General features: G+C 49.2%; 1 protein-coding gene across 1 annotated transcript; it reads left to right on the top strand.

Annotated features, from left to right (window-relative positions):
* Positions 1-7,569: 7,569 nt before the first annotated feature.
* LOC119306928 (LRR receptor-like serine/threonine-protein kinase EFR) lies at positions 7,570-11,028 on the top strand. Its single transcript, XM_037583010.1, has 2 exons — positions 7,570-10,480; positions 10,577-11,028. Exons 1-2 carry the CDS (start codon positions 7,570-7,572, stop codon positions 10,978-10,980), a joined length of 3,315 nt encoding a protein of 1,104 aa, XP_037438907.1. The 3' UTR covers positions 10,981-11,028.
* Positions 11,029-12,194: the final 1,166 nt, after the last annotated feature.

Genomic DNA, 12,194 nt, shown 5'->3' on the forward strand with positions numbered 1-12,194 from the left:
CGATAAGTTCCCGATAAGCGATATCCCCAACATTGACAAAACTCTAAGTGGTTCTCCCATATAATGACTATTTGTGTATCTAAAAATATTTATTTTGTTATTTTTTATGATTGAGCTATTACACACTTGCAGTTCAATATTGAATTACTTTTGAGAAATTGACATAAAGTTATTTAAATGTGCGAAAGTAGCTAGAAAACTAGAAAATCCATGAAACTTGGGAATTGTGCATAAAATATGGTCTACTTACTGTGCTAATTTGAGTGGTGCCATTTTGCACCCTGATTTTTGTAGTTGCTTCACAAAAAAACACCCAGTTTTGACACTTCGAAAATGAAAATTGATTTCTTTGTAGAAAAAAGTAGGAAACTATACTTGACAACATTGTTTGTAATGTCAAGATGCACCTATATGTCTAATTTATAATAAGGGATAAGTATATTTTTCATCCCTCAACTTTTTTGATAGTATACAAATGGTCCTTCGACTGCAAAACCAGCAAATCTTAGTCCCTCAACATTCAAAACCAGATAAGTTTAGTCCCTCAACTTTTAAAACCGGATAAATTTAGTCCCTCATAGCTTCGGGTGGTTTTCTACCCAACGTGCAGTGGTTTTGATTCTGCGCGGTGGCTGTCCGCCATGACGCCATCCCTCCCGGCCGAGGTAGCGCCCAACTGACGGTCATTCTCCTGTACAAAGCTAGCCTCGTACTAGCTCGCTCGTGTATAAAGCAAGCTCTTCCTGAAGCGCTTCTGGCTGTTGAATCATTAGTTAGTCGGTTGATTTTTTCCTGTTTTCTTCCCATTCAGTTAGCAGGGCACGAGCTCAGTATTTTGTGTGGAGACCGTGCGCGTCGAGTCCGGCAGCTGCATGCATGTCGCTGCAAGTGTCCAGCCGCGCGTCAAGTTGTTTGCTTGACATGCATCAGTGTGAGTTGAGAGCTAACACTGGCTGGTGCTTTTGTCCCGAGAGGAACCAGCTTAGATCAATTAACGTGCATACGTAAGCTAGTTGTCTACTTTGCTTTTGCTACGTACATGCATCGACATGTAATAGTATCAACTACGAGCGGACCACATCAAGCCAGCGCTGCAAGCTCACTCTCGCCGAAAAGTCGCGTTGCCGCCGTTGAGCTAGCAGGCTAGCACACGGACGATCTCGCCATCGGCACAGTCAGACAGGCATATGTCGCAGCCGGCACGGAAGGACGCACACTGCTGCTGCTCTGCTTGTGCGCTCATGAGGAGGCGGCGTAAGTGGCGACCGGGAGCGCGATGGGGGCCGGCAGCGCGCAACCTTCCCTGGCTCTAACAATTTTTTTTCTGTAGCGTAATATCATAATACCACACCAAGTCGAAAGAAAACCACCTAAAATAGCATGAAGGACTAAACTTATTCGGTTTTAAAAGTAGAGGGACGAAGTTTTGCTGGTTTTGAAGTTAAGGATCATTTCTCCACTTTCAAAAGTGTTGAGGGACGAAAAATATACTTTTCCCTTATAATAAACTATGCAATGAATATGGTCATCACCTTGGTCATTTGAGACTATATTTATATTTAGCATACCAAAAAGTGTAATTAATATGGCCTAAAATGGAAAAGTTTTCAACATGAAAATTGTCTGTCCCGTCCAAATGAACAACTTTGATATTTGGACCATCTTCATCCAAGGTCGTATGCAATCTGTACAGCCAAAACTATGCAGCTCAGTGAATGTAAGACAATAAGTTTTGGGAACCAGCACAACCCTCTAGGGGTGGCTTATCTCATTATATATAATGGTTCTGTTACAATACGTACATAGGTACAGAAGCTATACATAGTCTAACACCCTCCCTCAATCTTAGCCACTTTCTAAAGAACTGAGAAGGGTAAGATTGCGCCTACCAGCCTCAAACTGTGGCAGTGGTAAAGGCTTAGTGAAGATGTCTGCAAGTTGATCCTTAGATGAGATAAACTTGATCTGGAGTTGCTTCTGTGATACACGTTCCCGTACAAAGTGATAGTCAACTTCAATGTGTTTCGTTCGGGCATGAAATACTGGATTTGCAGAAAGGTATGTAGCACCGATGTTATCACACCAAAGAATAGGAGGCTGTGGTTGAGACAAACCCAACTCCTGAAGCAAAGACTGCACCCAAATAATCTCTGCAGTAGCATTAGCCACAGCCTTGTACTCAGCTTCAGTACTGCTACGTGACACAGTAGCCTGTTTCCGAGCACTCCAGGCGATCAAATTAGGGCCAAAGAATACTGCATAACCCCCTGTGGATCGCCTGTCATCTGGGCTACCAGCCCAATCTGCATCAGAGAAGGCCGAAAGGACCCGAAAGGAAGTCGGCCGAATATGCATACCAAATGTCAGGGTGAACTGAACATAACGAAGAATGCGTTTAACAGCAGCCCAATGAGTATCGCTGGGAGCCTGAAGATACTGACAAACCCTGTTAACAGCATAAGAGATATCTGGTCTCGTGATCGTCAAGTACTGAAGTCCACCAACAATGCTCCTGTACTCTGTGGCATCCGCAGGAGACAAAAGCTCACCATCAACAGCTGTTATCTTGTCAGTAGACGACATGGGTGTGGTGGTCGGTTTGCACTTCAGCATGCCCGCTCTTTGTAACAACTCCAAGGAGTACTTCTTCTGCGTAAGGACAAGACCAGTAGCACGAGAAGTGACCTCAACTCCAAGAAAGTAGTGAAGCTTCCCAAGATCTTTGACCGCAAAATCAGCACCAAGAGAGCAGACAAGAGCATCAGCAGCATACTGAGAAGAGCTGACAAGGATAATATCATCGACATATACCAAAAGATACATAGTGACTTCTGGCTTCTGTAGAAGAAATAATGAAGTGTCAACAGTGGACGGCACAAACCCATGAGCACGAAGGGCAGAGGCAAGGCGGGCATGCCAGGCACGAGGAGCTTGCTTCAAACCATATAGTGCTTTGGAGAGACGACAGATATAGTCAGGACGATCAGGATCAGAGAAACCAGGCGGCTGTTTCATATAAACCTCTTCCTCCAAAAAACCATGTAGAAAAGCATTCTGCACATCAAGTTGACGAAGTGACCAACCACGAGAAACAGCAATGGAGAGAAGAAGCCGAATAGTGGTAGGCTTGACGACAGGACTGAAGGTGTCCTCATAGTCAAGACCATGGCGCTGCCGAAAACCGCGAGCAACAAGTCGCGCTTTGTAACGCTCAATAGATCCATCCGAATGCTTCTTCACTTTGAATACCCATTTTGAGTCAATAATATTTACCCGTGGTGGTGGAGGAACGAGAGTCCATGTCTTGTTACGAAGGAGAGCATGAAACTCCTGCTCCATAGCCTCTCGCCAATGTGGAATGCGCAGGGCAGCCTGATATGAGCGAGGCTCAGAAGATGGATCCGCAACAGCAGCAGCCAAACAAGCAGCCAACCAAGCAACCGTACCATCCTTACGTTCCTTAGGTTTGAAAATGCCACTGCGACTGCGTGTATGTGGTCGGGACACAGGAACCACCGAGGTCGACGGAGCAGCCTGCAACGGGCTGGAGGACGGCGACATTGACGAGTCAGCCGGTGACGAGGAGCCAGTCACGGTAGCCTCGGACTCGGTTGGCGAAGAAGGCCGACCCACCGGCGAAACCGGCAGAGCAGACGAAGCAGCTGGCGACTCCGGCATCACAGACCGGGCCGATGGCGAGCTCGGCATAGTGGGCCGTGGCGCGGCCGGTGTCGCGGGCCGATCCGCTGATGAAGGCGACGTGAGGACCCGAGCCGCGGGCGAAGACGGCGTGACGGGCCGAGCCGCAGGCGAAGACGGCGTGACAGGCCGAGCCGCGGGCGACTCGGCGGCCGCTGGCGAAACGGACCGAGCAGTGGAGATGCTCGGCGCGACGGGCTCGTCGGGTGACCATGCATGGGCACGCGAATCGATGACATGCAACATAGGGCGATCGACGTGCCCACCAGAAGACGACGATGATGATGGTGAATCCTCCAACAGCTCCAAACGAGCTCCACGTCCGGTTCCTGCACCATGGTTAGGTAACAACAAAGGAGAGTATGCAACATCATCAAATTGGTCAGAAGCAACAGAGGATGAATGCAGGGATGGTGGTTCGACAGTGGACACAGGAAGGTTGGCAAAGGGAAAAACATGCTCATCAAACACGACGTCCCGAGATATATAGACACGATTAGTGGGAACATGAAGACATTTGTAACCTTTATGAAGAGAGCTATAGCCAAGAAAAACACACTTCTTAGAACGAAACTCAAGCTTGCGCTTGTTATATGGACGAAGATGCGGCCAGCAAGCACACCCAAATACCTTGAGAAAGGTATAATCAGGTTGTTCATTAAGGAGAACCTCAATGGGAGTCTTCATGTTTAAAACACGAGTAGGAGTACGGTTGATGAGAAAGCATGCAGTGGTGAAAGCATCACTCCAAAACCGAAACGGAACAGATGCATGGGCCAAAAGAGTAAGACCAGCTTCAACAATATGACGATGCTTATGTTCGACTGAACCATTCTGCTGATGTGTATGTGGACATGCTAAACGATGAGCTATCCCAAGCGACTGAAAGAAAGAGTTGAGGTTGCGATACTCGCCCCCCCAGTCTGACTGGACATGAACAATTTTGTGCTTGAGAAGACGTTCAACATGTTTTTGAAACTGAACAAAAATATCAAACACATCAGATTTGCGTTTAATAAGGTAAAGCCAGGTAAAGCGACTATAAGCATCAACGAAACTGATATAGTAATTATGACCACTGACAGAAGTCTGAGCAGGACCCCATACATCTGAAAACACAAGTTCTAAAGGATGTTTCACCTCACGACTGGACTCCGAAAAAGGAAGTTGATGACTCTTCCCCTGCTGACAAGCATCACACACTGCTACATCTTTATGACTAGACAAACTAGGAAGCTCATGACGACGCAAAATATGACGGACAATAGGTGTGGCCGGGTGACCAAGACGAGCATGCCACTGTAACGGAGAGACCCGAACTCCACTGAAAACACGAGCGACACCAGGATGCTCCAGACGGTAGAGGCCCTGGCACAACCGCCCACTAAGAAGAATGTCCCTCGTGCCCCGATCCTTAATAAAAAGATCAAAAGGGTGAAATTCACAAAGCACATTATTATCACGTGTGAGTTTAGGAACTGAAAGAAGATTACGGGTCACAGATGGAACTCGAAGAACATTGCGAAGCTGAAGACTCCTATTGGCATGTCTAGTGAGAAGAGATGCTTGACCAATATGAGAGATGTGCATACCTGCTCCATTGGCGGTGTGGATCTTGTCGGAGCCATGATAGGGTTCACGAGTGTGAAGCTTCCCCATCTCGCTGGTCAGATGCTCTGTCGCCCCAGAGTCCATGTACCAGTGTGGATCGATGGAGTAGGACTGAGTGTGTCCCTGTTGCTTCTGCGGCGAGGGACGATCAGCCATGGCGACCTGACGGGCATTATTGCGTGTATCTTTGCCGTCATTGCCAAGACCAAGGAAGCTTCGCTGGAAGCGCTTATGACACTTGGAGGCCCAGTGCCCATCGCGGCCACAAAGCTGGCACACACGTGGACCACTAGCCCCCAGTAAGGTCGCAGTAGGTGGGGGGGCCGAGGCGGGCGACGGTGGCAGCCCCAAGGGAGACCGGGGTGATGAAGAAGAGCGGCCACCCTTGGTGGCGGCGTTGGCCGAGAGGGAGCCAGTGCCCCTGGTGCGGCGAGTCTCGACCCGTTGCTCAGTGAGAAGGAGCCGAGAGAAAACCTCGTGTGCCAGCATGGGTGTCGAGTTGCCCCGCTCGTTGATGATCTCGACTAAGGCATCATACTCCTCATCAAGATCATTGACAATAAACGAGTTGAACTCGGAGTCGGTTAGGGGCTGTCCAATGGAGGCCAATGTGTCGGCGAGGCCCTTGACCTTGTTGTAGAACTCAGTGGCAGTGGAGTCAAGCTTCTGGCACTCTCCAAGCTGACGACGGAGTGCAGAGACACGAGCCTGGGACTGCGCTGCAAAGGTGCGCTCAAGGATGGTCCAGGCCTCATGAGACGTCTTCGCGAAGACAACAAGGCCGGCAACTGCCGGCGAGAGCGACCCCTGGATGGAGGAGAGGTTCGCCTGGTCCTGCCCCGTCCAGACGCGATGGGCCGGATTGTAGACCGGACCGTGCACGCTGTCTACCAGCGCGGGTGGGCAGGGAAGCGATCCGTCGACGTAGCCTAGCAGGTAGTGACTCCCCAAGAGCGGGAGAACCTGCGCACGCCAGAAGATGTAGTTGTCGGCGGAGAGCTTGATGGTGATGAGATGACCGAAGTGAAACGGCGGCGGCGAAGACGATCCCATCGAGGAGGCTGCCTGGGGTGCAAACACCATGGAGGCAGCCGGAGGCACCGAAGCCGATGCGGGAGGAGGCGGGACCGCAGCCAGGGCGGGCGCCGCAAAGCTCACGGCCGGTGCGGACGCCGCAAGGCCCGCAGCCGGGGCGGACGCCGCCAACCCCGCCAGCGGGGCGGTGTGATCCGCTTGCGGCAGGAGCGGCGGGATGACGCCTGCGGAGTCCGCAGCGGACGGCGGCGCCGCGGTGTGGACCACGAGATCACGCCCGAGCGAGGGCGCCGGCGGCGTGGAGAAGACGGAGCCGATGCTCCTTGTCCCGATCGGAGCGGGAACGGAGACGGCATCGAGCGGGAGGTTGAGCAGAGCCGCAAGAGAGGCCAGGAGGAAGCCCGCAGCAGTGGAACCGGTGGTGGCGGCGCTCGACATGGCGGCGGCGCGATCGGTGGCGCGGCGGCGGCGGCTGCGGCGGCGGTGCCGGTATTAGTGTTTAGAAGCGGAAGCGATCGTAACCTAGCGTGATACCATGTAAGACAATAAGTTTTGGGAACCAGCACAACCCTCTAGGGGTGGCTTATCTCATTATATATAATGGTTCTGTTACAATACGTACATAGGTACAGAAGCTATACATAGTCTAACAGTGAAGACCCCGTTTTGCCGAGTGTGACACTCGGTAAAGACCCCCTTTTTGGGATAGGCACACTCGGCAAAGCCCTGTTTGCCGTGTTTTGTTGTTTTACCGAGTGTTTTATCCACGACGCTCGGCAAAGTGTCTGTTTGCCGCGTTTCGCGTTTTTGCCGAGTTAGGTACTTGGGCAAAGATATTATTGCCGAGTGACTGACATAATGCATTCGGCAAAGAGGAAAATTCCAAGAGTGCCCCTGATTTCTATCAAGTTTTCCCTGTAGGTTTGACGTTTTGGGACAAAGCTAATTAATGGGAAGGTTACAAAAAAGTTGCATCGGAAGTACGAGGAGCGACCGGCTCAAATTTGGGCCGGCCGGCCGGAACGCGTCTTAGGAGATTTCGAGGAGGCAGCGTGCGTAACGGGGAAGACCCGGCGCCATGTCTGGAACGGGTTGTTGTCATCAAGTCTATGAAGCTGGGGTACTTAAGTAGAGAGCAGCTAGCTTATGGATGGTAGTACCAGATTACTAGTCCTCCCCTCTGTGACTGTGAGCAGAGCACCACTCTAGCTAGCACCTAGCAGCATGGCCCGTCCGTTACCTTCTCCCATCATGCTACTCTCCATCTCTCTTCTTGTGATCACGAGCGTGGCCGCTGCTTCCAGCAACGACGACTCCGACCTCTCAGCTCTTGTGGCCTTCAAGGCCGGGCTCTCCGACCCGCTTGGCCTCCTGTCTAGGAACTGGACAGCCGGCACATCCTTCTGCTCTTGGGTCGGCGTCTCCTGCAGCCGCCGCCATCGGGAGCGCGTCACCGCTCTTGTGCTGGCAGACGTTCCTCTCCAAGGAGAGATCGCTCCTCATCTCGGTAACCTCTCTTTCCTCGCCGTCCTCACTCTTTCAAACACAGAAATCATGGGCACCATCCCATCCGATATAGGACGACTACATCGCCTCACCGATCTTGATCTTAGCTCTAACCGCCTCTCGGGCACCATCCCCAGTACCCTAGGAAACCTCACAAAGCTTCAACGCCTTTCCCTACGCCGAAATGGTCTCTCCGGACATATCCCGGACCAACTCCTCCAGAACATGAACAGCCTGAGGAGGATACATCTCGGGGTGAACCGGTTAAGTGGCCTCATACCAGACCAACTCTTCAACAACACGCCTTTACTAACTCATCTTGACTTCCAAAACAACAGTCTATCTGGGTCAATACCACATGGTATTGCCACATGTGCCATGCTTGAATGGGTCAACTTTGAATATAACCAGCTGTCCGGACTAGTACCTCTAACCATATTCAACAAGTCTAGGCTTGACACTCTTGTCCTCTCATCTAACCACTTCACAGGAACAATCCCTACCAATGAAAGCTTTAACTTGCCCATGTTAACAGTCTTCTTCATTGGTCTCAACAGTTTCACAGGTCAATTTCCCTCAACCCTTGTATCCTGCAAGCTACTAGTGCAACTTTCTCTAGCAGGAAACTCCTTTGTGGGCAATCTCCCAGAATGGCTCGCTCAACTATCACGACTCACTTTTCTTACTATAGGTGGCAACGACGATGTTAGCGGGTCAATTCCAGGTGTGCTCAGAAATCTTACTCTTCTCCGTGTTCTTGACATCTCATTCTGCGACCTAAGCGGAAATATTCCAGCCGAGCTAGGGGAAATGAGTCAGCTCACACATTTAAGTCTTACATCAAACAAACTAACAGGTCCATTTCCAGCCAATTTTGGCAACCTATCCCAACTATCTAGTCTGCTAGTTGATTCGAACCAATTAACTGGATCTTTGCCCGAAACTATTGGGAACCTCAGGTACCTTAACCGTCTCCATATTGGAATGAATCAGCTCAATGGGACCCTTGAGTTCTTGGCCACTATGTCAAACTGTAGACAACTCCAATTGCTTGCCATGTTTTATTGCTCCTTCACTGGAAACATTCCTGCATATATCGGTAACCTCTCCAGACAATTGACATACCTCAATGCAGCCGGGAATCGTTTAACCGGGGGTCTTCCAGCCACACTATCAAATCTAAGTGGTCTTAGTGTAATGTCCTTTGCAGACAACCAATTAAGCGGCATAATCCCAGCACACATTGCATCATTGGAGAATCTTGAGCAGCTAAACCTTTCTAGTAACAAGCTGTTTGGCCCAATCCCGTTAAAGATTGGTGCCTTGACAAGATTGCACAGGCTATCCCTCCAGGGCAATAAATTATCTGGCGCCCTTCCGGATGGCATCGGTAACCTAAGTAACCTAGAATATATGTCGCTTGCAGATAATCATCTCTCGTCAGCGATACCTGAAAGATTGTTTCATCTTAGTAACCTTCGTGTGTTAGATCTATCTCACAACTCCTTTACAAGTGCACTGCCCTCTAATCTTGATTCCATGAAGAAAATATACATGCTAGATATATCAGCCAACAGCTTGGTTGGTAGTATTCCAACTTCATACGGGAATCTTGGACTATTAAGCTTCCTGAACCTATCACACAACACACTCACAGGTTCCATCGATGGCTCGTTCAAGGAGTTAATCGTCCTAACGCAGTTGGACCTATCTTGTAACAACCTTTCTGGTACCATTCCAAAATATTTAGCCAACTTTACTTTACTGACTAGCTTGAACCTTTCTTTCAATGAGTTCCGAGGTGAGATACCAAGTGGTGGTATTTTCTTTAACACCAGTGCACAATTATCGTTGATGGGAAATGCTGGGCTGTGTGATGCCTCACGTCTAGGATTTTTTCCTTGCCTAGACACTTCCTACAAAACCAAGAGACACTTGCTAAGGATTGTTCTACCAGTTATCTTGGTAACTGTAGGAGCTATAGCAATTCTCATTTACCTAATGGTCACGAAGAAAAATAAAAAGCAGCTACAAGTTACGACTTCCATTGGCATGGATAATATTATCAGTCATAGACAAGTTTCCTATCTCGAGATTGCTCGTGCCACTGAAAATTTCAGCGAGGACAACCTACTTGGAGTTGGAAGCTTTGGAAAAGTTTTCAGGGGCAAATTACAAGATGGTTTGGAGGTTGCGATAAAAGTGCTCAACATGCATGTCGAGCAGGCTGTGAGGAGCTTTGATGCAGAATGTCAAGTGCTAAGGATGGCTAGGCACCGCAACTTGATACAGATATTAAGTACTTGCTCCAACTTTGAATTCAGAGCAGTGCTACTTCAGTACATGCCCAAAGGTAACTTGGATGTACATTTGCACTCTGAAAATGGAGAATCGATAGGGTTTATCAGGAGATTGGATATTATGCTTGGTGTATCGAAAGCCATGGAGTATCTGCACCACCATCACCATCAAGTTGTGTTGCACTGCGACCTCAAACCTAAAAATGTGCTATTCGATGATGAGATGGTGGCGCATGTTGCGGACTTCGGCATTGCAAGATTACTTGTTGGAGACGACAACTCCTTGATTTCAGCGAGTATGCCGGGGACTATTGGATACATGGCACCAGGTACTTGCATCGATAACTCCTTGAACACCTAGTCTGGCAAGTTATGTATTGTTAGTTTCTGTCATAACAAATACTTTTCGTTCTTCTATTCAATAGAATATGCATTCATGGGGAAAGCATCACGAAAGAGCGATGTGTTTAGCTTTGGAATAATGCTGCTCGAAGTCTTCACAGGGAAAAGACCCACAGATGCCATGTTTGGGGGAGAATTGAGCATCAGGCAATGGGTTTCGCAAGCGTTTTCAGCAAACCTTACTAGCGTTTTGGACGTTAAGATAGCTCAAGCTGAGGAAAGAATTTTCTGCTTAAATCACCAGAGCAGCAGTTCATTGGCGTGCACGAGCAGCGACTGGCTTGTGCCAATATTCGACCTGGGTCTGATGTGTTCGAGCGAATCACCTGACCAGAGGCCAAGCATGACAGACGTGGTTGTAAGGCTCGAGAACATCATGAAGAGTTACTCTGCTACCATGCCGTCACTGGAACTGGCTCCATGTTAGTTAGTTCTTTGTTTGGGTTTCATAAACAGTGTTTTTTTACTTGATTTCATAACAGTGTTGTGTTAGAATGCATGGTATGCATGTGGGCGTAGGAGGAGACTGTATCGTGACTCTGCTTCTCGGTAGCTATATGCGCCGTATCCTCGGTACTATAGGGAGTGGATTTTTTACCATGCACGGAAGATATTGTGCATGTATGAGTTGTTCATAAAACCACAATTTTCGAGTCAAATTCACCAAATGATGCCACTTTACGTTTTGAGGACAGAAAACTGCCAGAAATTTTCAAGGTTTTTGCCAAAAACACCAATCACGAATTGAACACGGATTGACACTCAATCCGACAAGAGGGACCCACCCAGGTGGTGACATGCCACGACACCTAGCGGCGCTATACCGAAATCCTCGTTACCAGTTTTGTTCCTTTTTCTTGTTGTCGTGTTCTGGCATCCCCATGACGTAGTCTGGCTAGACAATGACAGGTGCCGTCGTCACACCGAAAGTGCCCTAAGAATATCTCTCCATCATCGGAGGAGCAAATCCCACTCTCGAGCTATGTAGTCCCTTGTCAAACTTTCTGATGAACATGTAAGTGTCATTATGATCACTGTGTTACAAGTGATGTTTGAGCAACCCCAAAGCCCACCGTACGGTAAGAAGTGACTACAATACTTGTTGGGGAATGTTGCATTGAAAACAAAACAAAAACTTTATGCACACGCAAGGTCTATCCATGGAGATGCATAGTTACGAGAGGGGAGAGTATGTCAATGTACCCTCCTAGACCATTAAGTGGAAGCGTTTATCAACGCGGTTGTTGTAGTCGTACACCTTCATGATCCAAGCGATCAAGTATCGAACGTACTACACCTCCGCGTTCAACACCCGTTCAGCTCGATGACGTCCTCGCCTTCTTGATCCAGCAAGAGAGGCGAAGTAGTAGATGAGTTCCGCCAGCACAACAGCGTGATGATGGTGGTGATGAACTTGTTCCCGCAGGGCTTCGCCGTGCATCGCGGAAAAACTTGACGGAGGATGAAACTGGGGAGAGGGGCGCCGCACACGGCTTGGGGATTGTCGTGGGGTGTGTGGCGCCCCTCCCTCTTATGTATATATAGGTGGGGGGGAGGGGAGGCAGCCAGGGTGCGCCCCAAGGGTGGTCGTAGGCCCCCTTGGGCGCCTGCCCTATGGCGCGCCCTCCTTCCTTATTTTCT

This window comes from Triticum dicoccoides, chromosome 5B, assembly GCF_002162155.2.
Source record: "Triticum dicoccoides isolate Atlit2015 ecotype Zavitan chromosome 5B, WEW_v2.0, whole genome shotgun sequence".
In the NCBI taxonomy this organism is placed as follows: Eukaryota; Viridiplantae; Streptophyta; class Magnoliopsida; order Poales; family Poaceae; genus Triticum; species Triticum dicoccoides.